General features: G+C 41.3%; 1 protein-coding gene across 2 annotated transcripts in view; it reads right to left on the bottom strand.

The window, feature by feature from the left end:
* LOC117365112 (cytochrome P450 2G1-like) overlaps nucleotides 1-26,380 on the bottom strand; it is a 61,552-nt gene that overhangs the window by 24,357 nt on the left and 10,815 nt on the right. For both annotated transcript variants that reach the window (XM_033955082.1, XM_033955083.1), the window contains exons 3-7: nucleotides 24,557-24,706; nucleotides 24,283-24,443; nucleotides 17,475-17,651; nucleotides 16,780-16,921; nucleotides 14,340-14,527 (exon numbers count right to left, since the gene is read on the bottom strand). In XM_033955082.1, coding sequence (XP_033810973.1) covers nucleotides 14,340-14,527; nucleotides 16,780-16,921; nucleotides 17,475-17,651; nucleotides 24,283-24,443; nucleotides 24,557-24,706 — 818 coding nt within the window. The remainder of the gene's footprint in view (nucleotides 1-14,339; nucleotides 14,528-16,779; nucleotides 16,922-17,474; nucleotides 17,652-24,282; nucleotides 24,444-24,556; nucleotides 24,707-26,380) is intronic.

Raw genomic sequence — 26,380 nt, 5'->3', positions numbered from 1 at the left:
ATCAAGATGGATGCCCCACTGGTGAGCCATTAGGTAGCAAGTAATCATAAGGTGGAAGAACTAAAGTTTGTAATCTTAATAGTGGTTATATTGAAAGGAGGGGGTGATAAATCCCAAATTTTGTTAAGGAAGGAGCAGCGTTTGATTTACCAATGGCAGACAATTGAACCAGTGGCTGAATAGGGGAGTTTGAGTGGAACCTATTGTAATCTATTATTACCTGCTATGATGTAAGATCTTAGCAGAAGGAGAGGAGGCCATGATGGGAGTGGCCTGCTGAGGTCATTTTGTAGGTGTGTTTAAAAAGCAAGGGTAAGCTGGTTAGTGTTATGACTGCTTTCAGAGGTTGAGGTTGAGGTTGAGGTTGAGAGATGTGAAGTGTGGAGGAGAATGGTATGTTCCCCCTGGGCAGCTTCAAGGAGATAACAAATTAGTATATATAAAGAGTAGCATTGATTAAATATAAAGTGTGCAGGGATGCCATTCTGCCATTCTGAAACAGGGCGAGATCAGCACACTGATTTCACCGCCCCTGTGAAAGAATTATGAGCCCCTGTGAAGAATTATGAATTATTCCCATTCCCTCTCCCTTCTTGCCATGCAGCCATTCTAAGTAAAGGAAAATGCTAGCCTCTTGTCACAAGACCTTTGTCACATATTAACCTGACACAGGTTTACCCTCATCCCTTATATGGGCAACAATCAGACTCTGCCCTGAGCTCAAGGCTAATCAAGAAAGCTTAAAGAGTATGCATTATAACCTTTGGACTGTCACATGCTTATCTTATTTGAGCTGTCCTTATTTGGAAAGAACATCAGCTGACAGGCATTGCACAGGCTTTGCATATGTGCAAAGACTCAGGCTCTGTCCACGTGTTAATCAGGCCCTCGTCTAAGTGCTGAGTTGGAGGATGATCACGAGGTAAAAGCACGAGGTAAAGATAGGGTGATCACGTTGTATAAGCATGTATCTTTCTTTGTAAAATCATGTAACTTTGTACCCACCAATCATGAGATGTGTAAACGAGGGAGTTACTTGTCATTAGCTTAGAAGCATAATAAAAAGGGACTCGAAGCTAGCCCCTGGCAGTGCCTCCTCCTGACTCTAAGACTGCGTGTGTGTGTTTCCTTTGTGGGGCATTCCTACAAATGGTGCCTGAACAGGGACTCTCGACGACCCTTGCCCTGCTTGCTCCGTCTGAAAATTAGACTTGGCAGTGGCGTACCTAGCATATGTGACACCCAGGGCCCATCATTTTTTGACACCCCCCCCATCTATATGAAAAATATGATTTTTAGTAACAATCCACATATCACACAACAAGAATGTACCTACGAAAATGCAGCATCTTAAACACTGCAGTGAGCACTAGAACACCAACACAAACATTGTAAAACTAAACAAGCCAGATCTTGTAGTCAATTGATCCTGTACAGTCAATACTATCAGAAAGCCAGGATGCCAGGTGATTATTGAAGGACACAGGTCTGGAACTTAAAGCAGACTTACACAAAGAAGCAAATAATTTTTTTTTTTTGGGGGGGGGAATAGTAGCAGGGAGTAAATGTGAAACAGTATAAGCATAAATGTGAATTTTATATGACTGACACACACACGTTATGTTAAAGCACAAGAATGGTAAATGGGGTTACAAATAATAATAATAATAACAGTTTATATACCGCAATACCGTGAAGTTCTATGCGGTTTACAAAAGATTAAGAGAAGGTACAAAATGATTGAACATAGGAGAAGATAGCGAGAGAGGGTAAAAGATCTAGAAAACCGATATTGAGGAGAGGGAGAAGTACGGGTCAGTTGTCTAGATACAACAGGAACAGATATGTCTTTAGGCGCTTCCTGAATTCCATGTAAGTGATGGGGGAGAGCAATTGTTCTAGGTCTTTACCCATAATGCTGCTTGGTGTGAGCATTGACTGAGAAAAATTTATAGAGCAGGAGTTAGAAGCTGTTTGTACACAGAAGTTCTTAAAATAACAGAGATCATAACTGAAGATATATACATGACACTTAAACATGCCTAGTTGCAGATCTTAGGGCTAACAGTGTTAAACAGAGCTGTGGCACATGAAATGAAATCCTACAGCCATTTCCTACCTCAGCTATGGAACCGACTACCCACACAGATCAGGTCGCTAGACTCACTAATGACCTTCCACAGAGCAGTAAAGACCTTCCTCTTCCGCCAATCGGGCCATTAAAATCTGCCTCCTCAATATACTTCTCTTAGTACTCTTCGCTATGACCAGTCTGGTCTCCAGAATAAGCTCTGTTATTGTCTACTGTGACCTATTTGTTGTCATGACTAGTTTGTTTTCAAACGATTGTGAAGCTCAGAACGGGATAGAAATCGAAATAAATAAATAAATAAATAAATAAGGGCCTTATCCATAGAACACTGTCACTTAAGATGTTTCTTTCTGATATGTTGCAGTCCAATGTAGAAACCACATGAAGTTAGTTATTAATAGGCCACAGCAACAGTTGACAGAGTAATAAATAAAACGTGCTACTGCCATCTGGTGTTGAATATATGACATATATATCAAATAGTAGCGCTCATATTGGTTATATATAACCAGCCCATAGCCTATATGGGAGAACAAGAATAAACATTATATAACCAAAGATAGTCATTAGTTAGAAATAGAGATAAGGCATTATAGTACTCACAGTAGATACTAGAATAAGCTGTTAGAAGAGGATGTTTTGCTTTAGCTAGAGAGTATTGAAAAAGTTTAGAAGTGAGAGTTTGGAGTTTATGCTTGTATTTTTTAAATCTATACATAAGTCAGGATTAGAACAGATAACAAGAGTCTTTGGGAAAATAGTTTTTTAGTAGGAAAACTTAGATATTTGTTATAGTATTAGAACAGTATGCATTTTAATTTAATCACCTTTTCGTTGGCCCTGCCACTTCTGGGACTGGGCAGACAGGGAGGCTTGCCGGTGTGGGAGCGCACTCCACCCCTCCCCCCACCCGACGTGACTACGCAGAGCCAGTTGGAAGGCTCAGCGAGTCTCCCAGCTCCTTTATTTTCATTTAATCACCTTTTCGTTGGCCCTGCCACTTCTGGGATCATGAGCAGACAGGGAGGCTTGCCGTCCCTCCCCTCACCCGACGTGACAACGCTGAGCCAATAAAAGGCTCACTGCCTAATGTCACGCAGCCATTCAGCGCGCTGTCAAAGGCGCCTTAGCAAGCGCCTTTGCGAAGCGACCCACCCCCATAACACTACCAAAAGTAAAACCAGCAGTAATACAACACCAAATCACCAAAGAACCTCCAACCACCAAAAATGAAGCTAACCTCACGAGCCCAGAACTTCCTACCGATAATCCTTCTTATAACCAGCTGGAAGACAGCAGCGAATAACCTCCACCCAACACCTGCTACAGATATAAACAAAATTCTCTCCCCAAATAGGAGAACTTCAATTGACAGAAATTCAAACCTACAATATAACACTCAAAATCCCATTACCGCAGCATGGGGAAGAAGACCAACACACCCCATGACTAAACCACACCAGCACTTTAAATCAGTTATATATCCAAATACAACTCATAACTATCACACAGAGATAACTACACTCAAATGCGCCTACTTAAACATCAGAGCCCTAGGCCCAAAAACAGAACTTATAAAAACTTGTTTAACATATGAAAACCTGGACTGTCTCTTCCTCACAGAAACCTGGCTAACTTCCGACACAGATCCCAGAATAACTGAAGTCTGCCCAGAAGGATACAAAATAACGGTGGTCTGCAGAGAGAAAAAAGAGGCGGAGGACTAGCAATCTTAATCAAACAAGACCTAACCCTTAATATAACTGAAAAAAACATTTAACCCATACATGGACCTATTAGCCTGCAAACTCTCAAGCACCACACTTAAAAACACACTAAACTGCATGCTCTATTACATAACACCGGGAAACTGGTTTATAGCAAGAACTGAAGTTGAAGACTTCATATGCCAAAACTCACTAACAGCAACCTACAACTAGGAGACCTAAACCTTCACCTAGAAGACCAATCATCCAAACAAGTAAACAGTTTTCTCTCATTTCTCAAAGCCTTATCCTTCCAAATAGTAAATCCTCAAACAACTCATGAAAAAGGCCACCAACTTGACATCGTAGCCTTTATGACCCACCAACCATCCCTAACAGAAATTCATACATCTAACGGAACATGGTCCAGATCCATCTGGTCAGACCACTACACTTACACCTTCAACTGGACCAAAAACAAAAAAAAACAACAAAACCCAATAAAGTAACATACACCTCACGCAAACACATCGAACCCATCAAATTCTGGACTAAAATAGATGAAACAATTCAAGAAAACAACCCTGAAGACTTCATCTCAAAATGGGAAAGATTATGCACCAACATCCTTGATGAACTAACCCCATTGCAAACCAAAACCAGAACTAGCAGAAGATCAGATCAATGGTTCGACACCGAACTGCTACAACTCAAAAGACAATGTAGACGACTAGAAAGAAAATGGAGAAAATCGAACTCGGATCATACAAAATCCGCCTGGAAAAAAATGAACATAATACAAATCACAATTAAAGGACAAGAGAAAAGCACACTACACCAACCTAATAGGCACTGAAACCCAAGATACCAAAAAACTATTCCAAATACTAAAAAACCTAACTGACGCCAAACCCTACCTGGCCACTAACAATACCCCTTCCCCTTCAGCCACTCTATTAGTAGAATACTTCCAAAATAAAATTACAAATGCAATAGTTACCTTCAATGACACTCCTACCCCTCTTATTGAATTCTCAATTCTCCCCACAGATAGAGATTCTACAGCAGCAGACAGAATATGGTCTCAATTCCCCAACATTCAATGGCCCGAATTCAACAAATACTACAAAAAATACAGCCATGCATCCTGTGACCGCAACAACTGTCCACCATATCTCCTAAAAACATCCAGTACAAAATTCTGTGCTCTTCTTCTAAAATAGATACAAATCACTCTTATAAGCGGCCACTACCCAACTAACCTCAGCGAAATCATCATCACCCCGATCCTCAAAGACCCTAAAGGACCAATAGACCAAATATCCAACTACAGACCCATTGCCTCTATTCTACTCTATGCCAAAATAATAGAAGGACTAGTTGCCAAATTCCTCACCAATTACCTAGAAAACCAAAACATACTCCACCCATGCAATCCGGCTTCAAAACCAACTTCAGCACAGAAACACTACTAGGATCCCTCCTGGACAATGCCAGACAACATAAGAAATACCTCTGCTGGGTCAGACCCGAGGTCCATCGTGCCCAGCAGTCCGCTCACGCGGCGGCCCAACAGGTCCAGGACCTGTGCAATAATCTTCTATTTATACCCCTCTATCCCCATTTCCAGTAGGAATTTGTCCAATCCTTTCTTGAACCCCAGTACCGTACTCTTCCCTATTACATCCTCTGGAAGCGCATTCCAGGTGTCCACCACACGTTGGGTAAAGAAGAACTTCCTAGCATTTGTTTTGAATCTGTCTCCTATCAACTTTTCCGAATGCCCTCTTGTTCTTTTATTATTAGAAAGTTTGAAGAATCTGTCCCTCTTTACTCTCTCTATGCCCTTCATGATCCTATAAGTCTCTATCATATCCCCTCTAAGTCTCCTCTTCTCCAGGGAAAAGAGACCCAGATTCTCCAATCTCTCAGAATATGACAGGTTTTCCATACCTTTTATCAGACGTGTCACTCTCCTCTGAACCCTCTCGACTAACGCCATATCCTTCTTATGGTATGGCGACCAATATTGGACGCAGTACTCCAAATGCGGGCGCACCATCGCCCGATACAACAGCAGGATAACTTCTTTCGTTCTGGCTGTAATACCCTTTATGATTATACCAAGCATTCTGTTCGCTCTCTTAGCGGCTGCTGCACACTGTGTCGACGGCTTCTTTGTCATGTCCACCATTACCCCCAAGTCCCTTTCCTGAGTACTCTTATTCAATAACATCCCTCCCATTGTATAGTTGTATCTCGAGTTTCTGCTCCCCACATGTAATACTTTACATTTCTCAATGTTGAACTTCATCTGCCATTTCGCCGCCCATTCTTCTAGTTTGTTCAAGTCCCTTTGCAATTCTTCGCAGTCCTCTGTAGTCCGAGCTCATACTAGACCTTACCACTGCATTCGACCTGGTGAATCATAACATCCTACTACAAATCCTAGATACAATAGGTATCACAGATAAAGTATACTCATGGTTTGAAGGATTCCTAAAATCAAGAACCTATAGAGTAAACAGACAAAGAAAAATCAGAACCTTAGTCAAACCCCTGCGGCATTCCCCAAGGATCCCCACTATCCCCTACTCTCTTCAACCTCTATACAGCCTCCCTCAGCACCCACGTGGATAAACAAGGCATAACCTCTTACAGCTATGCAGATGACTTCACCATTTTCGTACCTTTGAATCAACCAAAACGCTCCATGACAGACACAGTACACCAAACACTAGAATCAGTAGCGACTTGGATGAAAGATCACAAACTGAAATTGAACCCAGACAAAAATAAATTCATGCTTCTCGAAAACAACAAAATACCAACCATAACCAACATTGAAATCAATGCAATCAACTACCCTATACAGCCCACTATAAAATTACTAGGAATAACAATCGACAGATGCTGCACCATGCAACTGAAAATCAATAAAACAATACAAGTTCAGAAATTCTTCAAGAAAACACAATTCCAGCTCATAGTAAAATCCCTAATATTAGGCCTACTAGACTAATGTAATATTCTCTATCTCCCCTGCCCTGCACCAATAACAAAACAACTACAAACAATCCAAAACACAGCACTGAGACTCATCTACTCACTGAAGAAACATGACCACATTACACAAGCATATCTCAAATCGTATTGGCTTCTAATCCCAGCAAAAATACAATTTAAATTCTACTGTCTACTATTTAAGACTTTATACGGAGACAGCCCAAACTACCTGAACAACTGCCTCATCTACAACACCTCAACCAGACATAGGAAAACTCACACCCCATTCTCATACCCCCCAATTAAGGAGGTCAAATGGAAAAAACTATATGATGGCCTCCTAGCTACTCAAGTAGCCAAACTAGATAACCAAATCGCCAATCTACTGATGGCATCCCCAGACTACAAAACATTTATAAAAGAAATAAAGACCATACTCTTCAAGAAATCCCTGAAAAAGAAATAACACTGCAAGTTTCAAATACCACCTCTCACTAAAGCCCTCTACCCAAAACAACTAGCCATACTCATTTCTTACTATCTTTGAAAATGGCCAGATATCTTTTTGATAAGATCTTTTTGTAATATATCCTTGATAATGCTTTTGTAATCCGCCTTAAACCGCAAGGTAAAGGTGGAATAGAAATCCCTACTATAATGTAATGTAATGTAATTTCATGTTTATGTCAGACAGTGAAAAGGGGAAGCTTAAGGAAAATACCATATAAGTAGAAGGCTGAGACAAGTTGCTTGCTTCTGGATATAATGTATGAATATTTAAATGCAACCACAAAAGTGTATATGCAATTAGGTTGGAGCAATTACTATATAAGTTGTTGCCTTGTAATTTGAATTTGAAGGTGATATGGCATAACTTAAGAAAGTTCATATTGCCTTCCAGCACAAATGTTGCGTCTTCCTGTTTTTTTCCTTTAATAAACCATATTTGAATTCAGCTTTGTGCTCTCCTTATTTTTGTTGCTATTATAAGATACTGCAACTAAAGGATTGGGAAGCCCCTAGGGTTCTTTTTGGGGAATCCCCATTCCTGGTGGGTTGTGCCTGTCTGGATGTTGGAGCTATGACCTTATAATCTCAACAGACTAAATAAAGTCAAACCAAAAGTAGGGCTCCTTCATGCCCACTCTCCCCTTTCCTGAGGTGTCCTTTACAACCAGGCACTCCCTTTTCTCAATCTTGTCTTTCTGATCAGGAAAATTGGCTCTTCTCGCCTCTGCTCCTTAGCAGAGGATACATTTGACCCACCATTGCAGAGATCCACCTCCCCAGATCTGGGATTCGACTTGGTGCTTAGAAACATAGAAACATAGAAAATGGCGGCAGAAAAGGGCTATAGCCCACCAAGTCTGCCCATTCCAAATATCCGCCCCCCTGAATTCACTCCCCTAAAGATCCCACGTGAGTATCCCATTTTCTCTTAAAATCCATCATGCTGCTGGCCTCAATCACCTGCAGTGGGAGTCTGTTCCAATGATCCACCATTCTTTCGGTGAAGAAGTACTTTCTGGAGTCACTATGAAACTTCCCTCCCCTGATTTTCAGCAGATGCCCTCTGGTGGTCGAGGGTCCCATGAGACAGAAGATATCATCTTCTGACTCGATACGTCCCGTGATGTACTTATACATTTCAATCATGTCTCCCCGTTTTCTTCTTTCCTCAAGTGAGTACAGCCGCAATCTTTTTAGTCTTTCTTCATACGTGAGATCTTTGAGCTCCAAGACCATCCTGGTGGCCATTCGCTGAACCGACTCGATCCTCAGCATGTCCTTACGGTAGTGTGGTCTCCAGAACTGAACACAGTACTCCAAGTGAGGCCTCACCATGGGTCTGTATAATGGCATCATAACTTCAGGTCTCCTGCTGACAAAACCTCTACGGATACAACCCATCATTTGTCTTGCCCTGGAGGAAGCCTTCTCCACTTGATTGGCAGCCTTCATGTCCTCACTAATGATCATCCCTAGATCGCTTTCTGCCTTGGTCTTAACCAAGGTCTCACCATTTAGTACATAAGTTCTGCGCGGGTTTCTCTTACCCAGGTGCATTATCTTGCATTTTTTAGCATTGAAGCCTAGCTGCCAAGTAGTTGACCATCGTTCCAGCAGCAGTAGGTCGTGTGTCATATTATCAGGTAATAAGCTTTTGCCTACTATGTTGCAAAGTTTGGCTTCGTCGGTGAACAGTGATACCCTTCCTTTAAGTCCTTGCGTCATATGTCTTATGAATAAGTTGAACAGAATCGGGCCCAGGACTGAGCCCTACGGCACTCCACTGATCACGTCCGACGCTTCGGAAGGGGTACCGTTCACCATCACCTTCTGAAGTCTACCGCTCAGCCAATCCCCAACCCATATAGTTAGAGTGTCTCCTAATCCTATCGATTTCAGCTTGTTCAATAACCTTCGGTGTGGGACGCTATCAAATGTCCAAATATACCATGTCCAGTGACTCTCCGGCATCCAGATTGAGAAGTAGTGGCTCGTGGCCAGCAGGGGGTGCTGTTTATGGGACGATAATGGAATGTATGTCGGAGCATGATAGTGCAGTATTTGTTGTGAAGTTTTTCTACAAAAGTGCCTGTTTTTCGTATGATTCTGGGTAATTCTAGTTAGACAAACATCTGTGTCAGTTAGGGACACGCCCAGTAGAAACGTACGAAAAACGGGTGAATAAAAGTCTGAATAATAATGTAGCTAAGGCCAGAGAAAAATACACTAAGGATTAATATAAGGGAAAGCATAATAATATCTGTTTATGTACTTTGCTGTTGAGCCAAATCATGGTGGAAATCATGATTACATGATTACATGGAATCCATTTTGGGTTCTCAGTTTGTACTATATCTGTCCTGTCTTCGGACACCATCTTGGGCCAGTGAATAGTATTCTGTCTTTTTTGTCCTCTCTGAGTTTTCCCGCTCCCAGACTCGTGGTGTTAATTAACACCAGCTGTGCTTGCTTTAGACTGGTAAAGAAGGATCATGTGTCCTAAACTAAGATATAAAATGCATTAAGTATGAATGGCCGAGTTATGAATGGAATGAATGGGGCCCCTGGAGTGATTTGTGTGACTGGAGTGATTTATGTATGACTGGGTAGTTTGAACAAAAGGAAAAAGTTTTGAAAAACATATTTATATATTTTTTGCAATCTAAGAGAAATCCTGGGGCAACATCTGGGAGTAATTAGGTCAGAGACTCCTGCTCTTTGTGTGTGAGACTGTCAGCTCAGGCAGCCCAAGAGTTTTTTCCTTTAAGGCTCAGAACTTGTCAGCAAGGAAGGGCTGAGCATTTCTCAGCACCCTGTTAATAATTGTAGATTCTTTTGAATATGTTATAATGTTAATTCAGAAATCAAAAGTAATTTTCTAAAACTGCCTAACTTGAAAACGTGGAGGGATTTTTCCTTTGTCTAAACTTTTAAGACCACCTCTTTGGTGAATTGTTATTGGTTGTTATGATGATGATGATGATGTCACGAAAAGCCAACAGTATATAATAGAAAATCTGGAGCTAGTAAAACGAGACCGTTAGGAGAAGGCCAGCATTTGGCCACTATAACGATCTCCCATTAGCGCAATCGGTAAGCAATTATGCTGGATTCTTTTGATCTAATAATGGAAAAATAGAAACAATAATTCAATAAATCTTGGTTATAATTTTAAAAAACCTTGCGCTGGTGTCATTTTGCATGTATTATTATTTTCAAACCTGAAGCTTTCACAAAGGCGTTGATGTCCCTTGCTCAAGTTGTCTAATAACCCAGTCAAAAAAGCTAATTAGATTAGATTGGCAGGATCTACCCCGGGTGAACCCGTGTTGGTGGGGATCACGTAGGTTTTCTTCATCTAGGATTGTGTCAAGATTCCGTTTGATCAGTGTTTCCATGAGCTTACACACTATAGACGTGAGACTCACTGGTCTGTAGTTTGCTGTTTCTGTCCTGCAGCCCTTTTTGTGGAGTGGGATTACGTTGGCGGTTTTCCAGTCCAAGGGGACTCTTCCTGTGCGTAGGGAAAGATTGAAAAGCACAGATAATGGTTCTGCCAGGACTTCACTTAACTCCCTGAGCACCCTGGGGTGTAGGTTGTCCGGATCCATGGCTTTGTTTACTTTGAGTCTTAATAGTTCGTTGCTACTGGGTGTAAATTCGAAATCTTGAAACGGGTCTTTCTGGTTATCTCCCATCTGAAGCAGTGGACCAGCTCCCAGCGTTTCACAGGTGAAGACTGAGCAGAAGTATTCGTTTAGTAGTTGTGCCTTGGCAGAATCTGATTCTGCAAAGTTACCGTCCGATTGCTTCAGGTGTTCTATCCCATCTTTGTTTCTTTTCCTGTCACTAATATAGCTAAAGAAAGATTGATCCCCTTCCTTAATTTTCCGTGCTAGCTCTTCCTCCATTCGGACTTTGGCCTCTCTGACTACATTTTTGACAGCTTTAGGCAGAGGCCAGGCAACCAAAGACCCTGCTCTATCAGTAATCAATGTTTTTACCTCTCTCTTTACCCCACCTCCACAAGCTGGGGTTCTAATCTAATCTAATCCTTAGGTTTGTATACCGCATCATCTCCACGTTCGTAGAGCTCGACGCGGTTTACAGTAGGAGAAATAGGAAGGAACTACAACAGAGGGTTAGAGGTAGAAGTATGAAGAAAATTTAGAGGACTTGGGATGCCAAGATATAAGAGTTTCCTTGATTCCTAAGTTGGAGGGAGACTTACATTTTTTGAGAAAAGCCAGGTTTTCAGATGTTTGCGGAAACTTGGAGAGAGCTCAAGTTCCGAAGAGGGGAGGTAAGGTTGTTCCAGAGCTCAGTGATTTTGAAGTGAAGGGAGGTCCCTAGCTTTCCTGTGTGAGAAATGCCTTTCAGCGAGGGGAAGGATAGTTTTAATTTGTGGGAGGATCTGGTGGTATTAGGGTTTGAGGGTTCTTTTATCTCCATCCACATTAGGCAGCTCTATTACTGCTGACAGCCACTGAAAATATATAGCTGTGGACTTTGCTCAGGTGTCATGTGTTAATTTTGGGCTCAGCATGCACCAATCACACACTAAAATATACTTTTTATATTTTAGTGATGGGGACATATTTGAGGCAGTAGGTGTGCCCTGTGATAATTATTTAGCACTTGGGCATAGTCGCATGCTGACTGACTAACGCAGTATTAGCATGGAATCCCATACCACCTATGAAATAGATGGCAGTAAGGGCTCACATGCTACTGGCCATTCGCTAATTTCAAATTAGCGCCCATTAATAGGAAAAACTAAATTATTTCTATTTTGGAACGGTGCTAAAATGTGGCCTCAATGCATGATAAACCCTCACACTAAAAATAGCGCAGCCCACTTTTAGCGCAGCTTTGTAAAAGAGCTCTTATGTTTATTTGACCTTGATGAAGACACTGGATCATTAAGAAGAAAATGTTTATAAAATAGACAAATAACTTGTGTAGTGGTTTCATCACTTCCTCCCTGATGGCTACTGAGGAGTAGTGGCTCGTGGCCAGTAGGGGGCGATGTCTATGGGACGGTAATGGAATGGACGTCAGGACATGATGGTGCAGTATTTTGTGAAGTTTTTCTACAAAAGCGCCTGCTTTTCGTATGATTCTGGGTAACTCTAGTCAGATACAAGCATATGTGTTAATTAAGGCCACACCCAATACAAGTGTATGAAAAATTGGTGAATAAAAATCTGAATATGGATGTAGCCAAGGCCAGAAAAACACACTACAGATTAATATTAAGGAAAAGCATAATAATATTCTTTTTATGTATTTTGCTATTAAGCTAGATCATAGAGGAAATCAGGATATACATGAACTCCATCTCTGTTTTTCTTTGTCTTTTGCTTGGCTTTACTCCATTTTGTGTTCAGCCTATATCCCTAGTCTTTGTTCAGGTTTTTCCCGCTTTTAGCCTCGTGGTTCTAATTAATACCAGATGTGCCTTAGGCTGGTCAGGAAGAGCATATTAGATTACGTATCCCAATCTGAGATATAACATGCATTAAATATGAATGAAATACATGCTATGAATGTATGGAAGGGGCCCCGAAAGAACGAATGAATGGATGGATGAATTTGTACTTAAAGTGAAATGTTTTATATAAGGAACACTAAGGAAAAATCCTAAAGCAACATCTGGAAATAATTAGAGTCAGAAACTGCTGTACTAGTTTCCAGCATAGGAAGGGGGGCATTGGTAGCCCACATTTAGGACTGTGTAGGTGTAACATGAAACTGTCAATTGTTCAAAGCAGGAGGAGGGAGTACCCCTCCTCCAGGATAAGGCTGAGAACATTTCAGCATTTTGCCTGATACATAGACAAACTGTCTGAAATAAGTTTTGAGAAGGACAAAAAGAATATTGAATATGTTATATAATGTTAATGTATATTCAAGGATGAATGTAAACAAACAAATATGATTTCTGAAACTTTTAAACATGTTAAAGAAAAGTTCTTTGTCCAGATTTAAGGACCACCTCTCTTAGTTGGATTGGCTGACGGCCAATGATGTCAAACTGGACTAAAGGTATATATTGGGGAGCTTTGAAGTATCGAGTTGAGATCGTTATCAGAAGGCCAGCATTTTGGCAACTATAATGACCTCCCGCTAATGCAACTAGCCTTTTGAGGTCCATGATGGAAAAATAAAAGTTATAAATAATTATTTTGGTAAACCTTGCGTTATGCGTCATTTCCATGTTTTTGTTATTTTGCACACCTTGAGTGAAAGCTAGCAGCTTAATTGGCAACTGCAGCTTTATGAGTGCGCTGATGTCTCATTATCCATGCTCACTACCCATACAAGCATGAATTCAATTCAAATTATACTGTCTATTATTCAAAGCAATAAATGGTACTGCCCCCACCTACCTAAATCGGAACCTTACAACTAGACAAAGGAGAACTCTGACCCCATTTTCCTACCCCCCATTCAAAGGTACTCGGCACAAGAAGATGTATGACAACCTACTAGCAAAGCAGGCAGTGAAACTAGACCTCCATCACTAACTTGCTGACAGCAACAAGTGACTTCAAATCATTTCGAAAAGAAATCAAAACCCTGCTTTTCAAAACAATTTATCCAGTTATCTTAACTCTCCCCTTGTCCTTCCCCCTCCCTTCGTAAATTCCCCCTCAAATTGCTACTCTTCTTGCACTTTCTCCTCAAAGACTCAACTATGAAACCAGTCCCCTAAACTGTAATTTCCTTGTAAATGTCCAGTTCTCTTCTGATTTCTACTCTTCTTGTAATTTCTCCTATGTTTGCCACCCATCTTGTAATTTTTCCTCTTCTTTTATGTAACCAGCCTCCTAGAGTGTAATTTTCCTGGAAATGTCCAGTTATCTTCTGATGTAATCCGCCTAGAACTGTAAGGTACAGGCGGAATAGAAGTCACTAATGTAATGTAATACTAGTTCACCCTTTTCTTAAGCATGCAGGTACAGTATTCCAGTTCTCATCAAGTATTAGTGAAGATTGCAAGAAAAACAGAGCAGAATTACCTTGGGAATAAAGTATCCCCGAAACTGGGTATCTTTTGTCACTTCATGAGGGCCACTCATTGGAAGAAGGTCAGTGAATCGTTGAATTTCATGGATCACAGCATTGGTATATGGCATCTTACTCCGGTCCTCCAAGCATGGAATATGCTCTCGACTGATTACACGATCAATTTCTTCATGTAATTTTTCTGAAACGGAAACCAAATGAACTTCCAACAAATTAAGACCTTCTTTTATTAAGCTGCAGTAGAGGTTTCTACCAAGGCCCGGGGTGCTAAATGCTTTGATGCTGCTGTGATGCTCGTAGTAATTCTATGAGCGTCGAAGCAAAGTTGCAGCATTTAACGCAATAATTCCTTGTAGAAAATTGCGGGATATAAGAAACTATATGGTATGGTATGGGATTTTTATATATTTCTTATTTTTTATTTTGAGGACTCGAGTAGAGAATGACATGGTAACAGAATTTATCATTATTCCTGTCCCCACAGATAACCGCGGGAAACCATCTCCATGTCATTCTTTAAGGAGAGAGGGAAGAATCAGAGTATGAATGGGTACAACCACTGACCCTCAAGCCTTGCATTGAAGAATGCTGGTGTAGAAGAGATGAGGTTGAGATAGAAACTAAAGAATGACATGGGATGGTTTCCCGCTGTTATCCGCGGTGACGAGAACGGTAATGAATTATGTCACCGTGCCATTCTCTACTCCTGAGGAAGGCTTATTCCCCCTTTTACAAAACTGCAAAAGCGGTCTATAGCACAGACCAGTGCACTGAATGCTCTGCCTTGCTTCTGATGCTCATAGGAACTCTGTGAGCGTCAGGAGCAGTGCAGAGCGTTGGGAGCAGTGCGGAGCATTCAGCGTGCTGGCCTATGCTAAAAACCACTTTCGCGGTTTTGTAAAAGGCGGGGGGGGGGGGGGTGTTAGTGCTGAAACAGACAGTTGTTAGGTCCAAACTTTTATCTTCATTGTTACCATCTTTGCACATTTTTATTTCTTCAATCTGTTGGACATTATTTGAGGGGGTTTTGGTCTCCTTTTTCTTTACAGTTTTTGTTTTGTGGACCTTTACCCCCCTTTTTTCTAAATGTGGTCAATTGCCACACCATTTAAGCTAATTAACACAATTTGTGCTGTGTGCAGATTTGAATTAGGAATCGATAGGTATCCTCTGGCCCTTAGGGCTAGATTCATGAACCTTCCCGATCGGGCCGGATCTGGGCAAGTCCATTTAATTCTGCCATGAAAGATATGCAGATGGGGGAAATCGGAGGAATGCCACCATCTGCCTGCCTGGATCGCTCGATAACAATCCCAGCGCATGTGCAGACCATCTGGGCTTCACTGCGGCATGCAGACCCGCTTTAAACCTGCAGGCTCGCACTGCAGGGAAGGTGGCAGAAAGAGTCGCATTTCTCTTTAGTCTGAACATTTGTGCTGGGCGCAGAGGGTTTCTTATAGAGAGAACTTTTGAGCTAAGGTCTAATCATTTCCTGCACCCTTTTATTTGTTAGAAATCAGCTCCAAAGCAGAGCTCAAGGCAGAGAGCAGAGCAGGGACAGGAGCCGCATGATTCCCCCGGTGCCTGAAACCTCTTCCTACACAGCACGATAGGGGCAGAGAGCAGGGCAATGGAGCAGGAGAGTCGGCAGAGACCTGTGCGACTGGTCCCAAGCAGTCGCTTCTCTGCTTGAACGGCCAGCACAATCGGTGTCCTAAATTTGTGTTGTGAATCACGTCCCTGCCTACTTTGCATGCACGGTTTCAAAGCGGATCGCTGGAGAGGTTAGTGAATGGGGCCCGAGGGAAATCTGGTCGCAAAGGGGTCGCAAACCGATCGGTACACTATCGGTTTGCTTTGTGAATCTAGCCCTTAGTGTGTGAGCCCTTACTGATGATTATTTTATAGGTGGTAAGGACTCACATGCTAATCCTGTGCTAATTAGATAGTATGCTATGCTATCCATGCTATCCTGTGCTAACTGATCAGTGGAGAAATACCTATTCTCTGCCCCAAACATAACCCTTCTGCAGAAAAAATAAAAAAAAAATATTTTAGCATGTGATTTCTGCAAGCAGATTGGGAATTTATCACAGAACACCTCAGCACATCCCGCAGTAAGCCTTTATAAGCCTAATTAAGCCCACATAGTGCTCATTGCAGTTTAGTATAAAGGGGTCTTAGTGAATTAAAGGCCCAACACAGGTGAGATATATGTTCATTACCTGCCAACGAGTACATAACATGTTCTGAATATAAGACTTGTTCTATATTACTCCTCATCTCACAACAATGGCTGTAGCTCCGTGTTGCTAATACAAGTTATCTGTTGACTCATGCCCTACTGGATTCCATCAGTAGATTTCAGAGACAGTTACGGAGCCTGAATTTCAAGGACATTGGCAAACCAAATAAGCAAAACAATGTTTGTACCTTCAATTTCTGGGTATTTTAAGAGAATCAAGAATCCATATCTCAAGGTGGTACTGGTGGTTTCAGTTCCCGCAAAGAATATGGAAAAAACTGTTGCAGTAAGGCTCTTCATGTGAAAATATGAAGAGGGATTTTGCTTTTCCTTAAAAAGATTAAAACAACTGATGAAAAGACAAGTGAGGATAGAACAAGAAAAGTAACATGTTGGACTTAAATAGCATTCACCTCCATTTTAGAATAACTGTTGAGTCCTTAAATACACATAACTACTGCTATTAGGAGATAGGCACAACAATTTTTCTTTTAAAGTCTGTGCCTGAAAAGAAACATTCAAACCCACATATAACCATCACTGTTCCTTCTAAGTGAGAGTCCTCCAATTGCATTGCTACCAGTAGGTGGTGGTGCTTCAATGTTGAGATTTCAATTTCTAGTGACTGACAGGTTACCTGGAGTCCTGCAGAGCTTGCCTGTCCCTCACTATTCAAAATATGATCGTGAAACAGCACCTCCTACTGGCAGAACTGTAAGCGGTGGACTTCAGCTCAGCTTTGAGGGGCCAGTGATAACCATGCACATCTATGTAAGAAATATTTAATAATATTATTCACTGGACAGATAAGCTCATGTTTCTTTTCACAGACATATAAAATGAGAAAATATGCCAGGCCACCTGATCCACTATAAACAAGCACCTGATCAATTTTAATGAGGAAACTGTCAATGAAGTTCCGGGGATTGTTGGGGTCCAGGGATTCCTGGTTCTGTTTGACTTTCTTCAAAATATAGTCTTCATGGCTTTCAAGGCACTGACGTATCCTATGGTGAGGTCCAGGGATATATTTCATAATGCTTGTAAATATATTATGGAGCTGTAGATAGTAAAGGGAGAATGATATAATGTACAGTTTCTTCCAGAGAAAGCAAATTCCCTATTTTTTTTTTATCAATACTATATCAATGTCAGTGAAGTGGATAATGTATAACTGCAACAAAACTAAAAATGCTCCACTTTAATAGCCAAAGGTAATGTCTTTTAAACAGAAGAAAAAGCCTCAGGTTTTCTAGGCAGAGCTATGCGTGCTCAAACCTCCTCCACCCACATCTTTGGTTATAAAAACTTCCGTGAAGACTTAACTCTTGCCGCTAGGCCAAATGTTTTTAGCTTGGGACACTATTCGCTTAGTTATCAATGCTGTTACAAGTGTTGAAGCATAAATATGGCGTCTCTCTAAAGCCAACATTTCACGGTTCACTGCCGCTTCTTCCAGGCTTGCTGCCACCCCGCTTCTTCACACTGTTCTGTAAAACAAAATGTAATTCTGTCTCATCTCTAAAATCAACTCCCTCTACTTTGCAGAAAGAGAATAATGCCAGTACTCACTGTGCTATTTGCTACCGCAATCTCCTCCACATCTTGTTTCACCAGCGGCTTACTCAGCAGTTTTAAACCGGGGATCCTCCAATAACTCACCTCACCTCAGGCATTTCACTGCCCCATTCCCCTTGCAGTATGTGAATGGTTGATTCGGAACTTAAAATGATTTTTTAAAACCCCCACAGAATTCCAGGGTTAATTTTTAGATGCTTAGGGGAAAGTTATCAACATAAGCTACTTGCAATTGTAGCATTTTATGAATTGAGACCTGGTTACTAATAATCCACAAAACAGTAACATAATCTGTCTTAACCATAGCCCATTAGCCCACATGGATAACTTTCCCCCTCAGTCAAAATGCATAGATTATACTAAGAATAAAACAGTTTGTAATCCCTATGATATCACAGCTAAGCTTTTTTTCTGTTCCATTTACTGAATATTACCATCCATTTTGCAAAGGAAACCCTGTTTACTGTGCGCATGTTTCACAGACTCTTTGCCATCTAGGTCTCGATGCTCAAAAGCTTACCGTAAAAGTAAGACTGGTTGTTGTCCAGCTTGCATGTTAGTTCAGTCTACGATGCACAAAAAGAATTCTTGGTTGCTTTTACCAATTGTGGTAGCAGCCATTGAGAATTCTATGCAAATGTTTCAAGTTTATTAGGATTTTATATACCGCCTATCATTACAAGAAGCTCATTAGTATTAAAATTAGCACTCTGTGCAATGCACAGCAAGGAACATCCACCTTTTAGCATACAAGCAGAGAGTGGTAGAGTAACTTAGTGGTTAGAGTAGCTACATCAGCAGCCTTTGTGAGCTCAATTCCCACTTTAATAATAATAATAATTTTATTTTTATATATCGCCATACCACAAACAGTTCTAAGCGGTTTACAAGGGAAGAGACTGTATACAGACAGCGACATTACAGAGAACTTTCGAAATTACATTGGCATGCTAAGTTTAGTCAGGTTTATCTGGAAGTGTTTTGGAAGTACATCAGGTTGAGGTCATGGTCCTGCTTGGGACGAGCGATCACAACATGATCAACTTTAAACTTGACATAGGGAAGGGGAAATGTGCCAAAACCTTAACCAAGACCTTCAACTTTAAAAAAAGGAAGATATGATAGCATGAGAGCCATGGTAAAAAAACAGCTCAAGAAAAGGATGGATAAAATCAGAACGGTAGATCAGGCATGGTCCCTACTAAAAAGTACTATCACGGAAGCACAAAACCTCTACATTCCACAGATAGCCAAAGGACGGGAAAATAAAGGCAAAGGAGAACTGGCATAGCTTACTAGAGAGATGAAGGAAATAATAAAAGAAAAGAAGGACTCTTTTAAAGAATGGAAATGCAAGAAAACAACCGAATCTCGGAACAAACACAAGGATGATCAGAAGAAATGTCACAAGGCAGTGAGGGATGCCAAAAAGGACTACGAGGAGAAAATAGCGCAAGAGGCCAAAAACTTCAAGCCCTTCTTTAGATACATAAAAGGAAAATACCTGCGAAAGAGGCGGTGGGACCATTGGATGACCAGGGAACAAAAGGATACATCAAGGAAGACAAACAAATTGCAGACAAACTAAATTCCTTCTTTGCATCTGTCTTTATGAAGTAGTGAAAGTGTTCAAAGGAGTAATAGAGGACAGCCTCACCACAGTAGAAGTGGACTTGGACCAGATATACTACCAGATTGACAAACTTAAAGGTGACAAATCCCCTGGACCTGATGGAATTCACCCGAGAGTCTTAAAAGAACTGAAGGTTGAAATCGGAGAGCTATTGCAAAAACTTGCCAACCTGTCAATTAGAACTGGTCAGATACTGGATGATTGGAAGATACACCAATTTTCAAAATAGGATCAAGAGGAGAACCGTGCAACTACAGACCTGTGAGTCTTACATATGTCCCTGGAAAGATGGTTGAAGCACTCATTAAAGATAGCATAGTCCGGCACTTGGATACACACGACCTGACGGGAGCCAGTCAATATGGCTTCAGGAAAGGGAAATCATGTTTGACGAATTTACTTCAATTTTTTGAAACTGTGAACAAATTGATAATGGAGAACCGGTGGACATAATATACTTGGACTTCCAAAAAGCGTTCGACAAGGTTCCACATGAAAGACTTCTCAGGAAACTACAAAGCCATGGAATAGAGGGAGATATACTAAGATGGATAGGCAAATGGCTGGAGAACAGAAAGCAGAGAGTAGGCATAAATGGGAAGTTCTCAGACCGGGAGAAAGTGACTAGCGGTGTGCCCCGGGGCTCGGTACTTGAGCCCATCTTATTTAATATTTTCATAAATGACCTAGAAGAAGGAACATCCAGTGGGATCATCAAGTTTGCTGACAACATAAAGCTATGCCGGGCAATCAGATCACAGAAGGATAGCGAGGTCCTCCAGAGTGACTTGTGTCAGTTAGAAAAATGGGCGGAGAAATGGCAGATGAAGTTTAATGTGGAAAAGTGCAAAGTAATGCATTTAGACAGTAAGAACAAGGAATACGAGTATAGAATGTCAGGTGCAACTCTGGGTAAGAGCGAACAAGAAAAGAACCTGGGTGTACTGATAGGACCCTGAAACCGTCGGCACAATGTGCGGCGGCGGCAAAGAAAGCAAATAGATTGTTAGGCATGATAAAGAAAGTAATCACGAGCAGATCGGAGAGAGTTATAATGCCGCTTTATAGGGCAATGGTCAGACCACACTTGGAATACTGTGTCCAACATTGGTCTCCCAACCTAAAGAAGGACATAAAGCTGCTAGAGAGGGTGCAGAGACGAGCAACGGAGCTAATAAATGGTATGGAGAACTGGAATATGATGAATGACTTAAGAAACTGGGACTGTTCTCCCTTGAGAAGAGGAGACTGCGAGGGGATATGATTGAGACTTTCAAAATACTGAAAGGAATCGACAAAATAGAGCAGGAAAAAAAATTATTCACCATGTCCAACGTGACACGGACAAGAGGACATGGACTGAAGCTAAGGAGGGACAAGTCCAGGACAAATATCAGGAAGTTCCGCTTCACACAACGAGTGGTGGACATCTGGAATGCTCTCCCAGAGGAGGTTATTGCAGAATCCACTGTTCTAGGATTTAAAAGCAAATTAGATGCACATCTCCTTACGAGAAGCATAGAGGGATATGGGTGACTAAAATTACAGTCCCACTAATACATATACTCTCAGGAAAAGGGTCAGTTAAACTCCAATAATATTACCTCTAAATCAGAACCCCATATGGACAACAAACCTCCCCTCTGTAACACTAACAGGCTTTAATTTCACACACACACAAGCCAATCACACAACAGGTAGTAACAGGGAAAAAGAAAGGAAAGAAAGATGGAGAAAAAGCCTCAGTTCAGCTTCATCTGGCAAAAAACTCCACCTTTTAAGGCTAACCCTGTACTCCAAAATATAGAACCAGTAGAAAAAGCTCTATGGTAGCCTGCAGGGAGATGTTACAAAACACACTGGGACACACAGCCCTCAGTTGTGAAAAAATGGGTAAATCAGCACTGTAGCAAAGTAGTCCAGGATTCAGCGTGGAACACAGCAAAAAAAGAGAACAACTTAGCTGCTTCGGCATCCAGGATCTCTCAGTCCTTCACCTCCTGGGCCCTGCAGCCACTGACTGCAGGGCCCAGTCTCAAGGAGGTGTTCACTTCATTGCCCAAGGTACAAAATAAGTACCTGTCTAAAATATGTAAACCACACACCAATAAAAAAGAATATCAAGTCTCATCCACTTTAAACTTTTCTAGCAGGCCTGGAGCTGCCAACAGAATGAGGGTGACCTCTGGTAGGAGCACTTTACTTGAATTTAAGAGTTTGCTTGAATTTGAAAGTCTGCTATGAGCATTCTGAAAGAGTACACCCTTTCCCCAATCAGTATTCCCATTCACCACCTACCTCCATAACCCCAATCACTATTTTCACCATATTAGATACTTATCCCTACTCCTCCCCTTTGATTTCCATCTTAAATAAAAAGTGAGTCATGGCTTGCTATGGCCTTTTTAAACTATAGAAGCTTGCATACTGATGACTTGGCATACTCTGATTGGTTCCCTATAGCTACTTAAACCATATGTAATCCCAGTTCTGCTCACACACACAGTCCCCAGGCTGGCCACCTGCGACCGGGGCTTACAAAAAGTATTTTATTTGGAACTGTTTTAAAGTCTATTGAGCTGGGCATAGGCTGGGGCCGAACTTACTCCATTAGGTCGAAGGATCACAATCTCGGGATTCAGTCATAACATCCAGTCCTCACTCTATTCTCTTATCAAAGGAATCAAGCTGAGACCAAGGTACAATTGATAAACTGAAACTCCTACTTGAACCTGATCATAGAATAAGTGCATAAAATATTTAAAATGTCTTCTAGTGTGAATATTGAAACTGGCTTTTCAAGCTTCTATTATGTTCCCCAATCTCTTCATACAATTTCGTAATAAACATGGTGAGCCACTCCAGGGTCCCACCCTCTGTCATCAACCCAGGACCATTCTTTCACACCAAGCTGAAACACTCCACACAGGCTCTGCAATGGGCAGGATCTTTCACTCACAGTTTCCCTTTTGAGATGGTTCTCCTCACACTCCTTACTCTGTCCTCTCTTGGTGACCCCTTGGAAAAGTAAAGTCTCTTTTATTCTTTCGCATTGAAACTCTCCAGGTTCCACTTCCTCTCCTCTCACTCTTTGTCTGCTCTTCTAGCAAACCCCCTCAGACTTTCCTTCTATAGGTTGTTAGTACCTCAGGAGTCTCCCTCAGTACTAGAGCTCTGGTGGGAGATCTGGATAGTGAAAAGCCTTGAACTTACTCTTCACTCTTCTTTTATACTGTTCCCTTTCCCACTCAGGCAAGGGGGGTCTCCAACTCCTCCCACTGATCTCTGCTATCCACAAACACACATACTCAGTGACCCCCCAAATAATCCAATACCTCCTGCTCTGCAGCAGAGGCATTCTTTGGGGTTCACACATAGAACTCCCTTGTCTACCTTGCTGTTTGATAGGTCTGACATGTCAGATCCTAGATTTGTTTCTGACCTTCGTTTGTTTTAGAAACTATTTCAACAGATCCAACTGGTCCCTGATTTTGTACTGTTTCTGACCTGGCTTGCTTAACCACTTTCTTGACACTTATTCCTGACCTTTTCTAGTCTCCTAACATCTGATGACCAGTGTAAAACACAGGCTCTGAAAGGAACATCATGGGCTCATGCTTAAGTCCTGAACACATACAACTTTGATCATGGGCCGCCTGATGTTCATCACCGAGGTGTCATCTGGTTATGATGCATCCATTCCACCTATCCTGCCCCCAGATTGTGATCCTGAAAGAGCAACCCACCATCCCTGATCAGCATTTCCCCCATTCCCACCCCAATCTGCCAGTGAGCATTATGAAACAGTATATCCCATCTATAATCAGTACTCCCACCTGCACATCACCATTCTTCCCAATCAGCATTCTGAAGGAGTACCCCAGCAAGATCCATCATTCAGCTTCATGAAGGATCACCCTCCATCTTCAATCAGCATACCCACCAACCCATACCCCCAATCCTCCTAAACTTTACTGTTAGTGGCCTTGATGGATTACTGGGAAGGAAGGTCAAAACTGATCCCCAGACACTCCTACTCCATAGGAGGCCTAGATTTAAAATTATGGTTCAAAATCCTAGTGGTAGTCTCAAAGTACTAGAACTAGGGCTCAAGCTACCATATACTAGCATAGTTTTGAACCTAGGTCAGTAAAAGGGCAGAAGCATCTGGGAATCACTCTTTCCTCCCCACCCCCTACTAACCTACCAAGAACACCCCTAATAAATGCTGGTGTTTTAATCTAAATTGGATTCTACTACATATTGTACTGAGAACAAATAAATAGATGGATCTGGGATTAATCCTTTCCTCTATAAAGGTTGGTAAGATCTTGTACTTTTCTTTAAAGAGCTTTACCAGAGGACAAAAGAAAAACATTTGTTCATTTAAAGGTCTCTTCCCTATGTTCTTCAGAAAAACATGATAAGGATAGTTACTGTATCCTATAATATTCCATGCAGGAAGAGTTGGTTCCTTTACCTGACCCCAGATCGAGCTAACAAGGCAAAAGCACTCATTCATCATTTGGAGTAAGCCATGAAATTCTTTATCATCATATTCAAATCGGTTCCCAAAGATAATAGAGCAGATGACATTTGCCGTCAATTGGCTAAAAAAGGTGGTGGGATCAAAAGGCAATTCTAGGGAAATGAAAGAAAAACATGTGTCAATAAAGCTCAAATATTAGGACTGGGGATGGAGAAGGTGCTTTAGACTTGTTGAGGTATTTTAAAAAGAAAAAAAAATTACACACGTTTGGTTTTCCTGAACTCCTCTACCAAGAACTGGGCTTCCTCTTGGATCCGCTCTTCGATACCTTTCTTTGCCATCCCCAAATTTTTCATGGTCAGAAGAGAAAATTGACGTGTCTGTCTCCAGTTCTCTCCATTACTGAAAGTGATCCCTTGAGAAAAAGTAGAATGAATATTGATTTTGTTTTCATTCTTTTCCTGAAAGTCTTTTGTTCTCCTTATACTTCATGTAGCTTGACTCTTTAGGTATTATTCATTGATTCTATACCACACTCTGATGGACATTTGTTAATATGTTAACTGCAATGTTAAATGCCTATAGAGGAAACTCATATAAAGGGGGTAAGTAAAGGGCAAAGAAGGAGTAGGGACTGTGTCTTAAAGTTAATACAGGTGTGGATGTGAAATAGTAACTACTTCTCCAGAGGTGTAGCTATCTGCATTTTGTATCAGCAGCTATGCCATTACCATGCGGTAGTCACCACAGGCCTACATTTGTGGTTTGCTGCCTTAATTAAAGCATACCAGTGTTATGCCCCCAACTTTGTGATGGGTCATCCTAGCTGTAGTGTCCTATGATCTCTAAAGAAATGGAGTATGTACCTGGATAGAATACCTCACTTCATTTTGTTGCTGTGTCTGAACCTAATAAAGCTAGTTTGCTGAGTTCATTTAACCAGCTTGGGAATGTTTCAATAGTTTTTCATGATGTCAGAAGTAAATTAGTCATGGAAGGTTTCGTGTTGATCTCAGTTCCACTGACACTGAATTTGGCAAGGGATTGCACTATGAATTTTAAACATTTGAAGAGCCAGTGGTGGGAATTATGAAATTGTATCTGTCTGGAAGAACAGCCAGTGATGAAACTCAATACCATTCTCCTGACATGTATTGGTATGAGCTATATGAGACCTTAACCTTTAAGAGTGATGCAGATAAGACTGATGTGAACAAAATCTTAGACACTTTCAAAAATGATTACATCAGAGAAACAAATGTGACTTATGGAAGCTAATGTTCTGAAAAACAGGCTATAGGACATGAATTCATCTTTTGATGCATAGCTAACAGAAGTTAAGAGTCTCATAAAGTCAAATGAGAACAGATATCTACAAGACTCAGTCATATGGAATAGAATTCTCATCAACATCAGAGAAGATGCTACTCAATGGAAACTTTACCAGGCAAAAAGACTAATCCTGAATGATACCATTGCAATATGCAACACAAATTTGGTTGCTTTTAAACACATGAAGGATATGATCAGCAAGAAAAAGTCCGGTGACCATCATCGTGTCAGGATTTCAGGTAGCTAGAAGTTGGCTAAAAGGGTTTATGACACTTCTGTCATTCATGAGGTGTAAAAGGCAGAATAACCCACATTTGTGAAAGCTATTTTGGCAGTGGCTGTAGCTTAATACACATGCACTGGCTGATGACAATGGTATAAAATGGCTCCTAGCCTTACGAAGAGGTTAAAACACTCAAAGAAGGTTTTACATACTCTTACAGGTTGGAAACAAGCTTGGGAAGTTCTGGTTGGATATAGGAACCACAATAAATCTTTTGCCAAAAGAGACAGCCAGAAAGGGTCTCTGATTTGGATATGCTCTGTAGTCTACCAAGACTAATCTCTAGAGGGCAATATTCTGAGCAATTTAAGTAGGCCAAAGAAGCTCTAGTCCGCTTAGATTGCCTGTGATGGCATAACTGCTGATATTCAGTGGCACTTCGCTGGACAGTGCTGCTAAATATCGGCTTTGGCCAGCTCCAAAAAAGTGGTCTGGTTAGGAGTGGGCCAGGGAGCAGTGATGTGAAAGAGCAAA

This window comes from Geotrypetes seraphini, chromosome 8 (genome assembly GCF_902459505.1).
Source record: "Geotrypetes seraphini chromosome 8, aGeoSer1.1, whole genome shotgun sequence".
Taxonomy (NCBI): domain Eukaryota; kingdom Metazoa; phylum Chordata; class Amphibia; order Gymnophiona; family Dermophiidae; genus Geotrypetes; species Geotrypetes seraphini.
The sequence above is the reverse complement of the archived record's forward strand: the minus strand, read 5'-3'. Positions and strand labels throughout refer to the sequence as shown.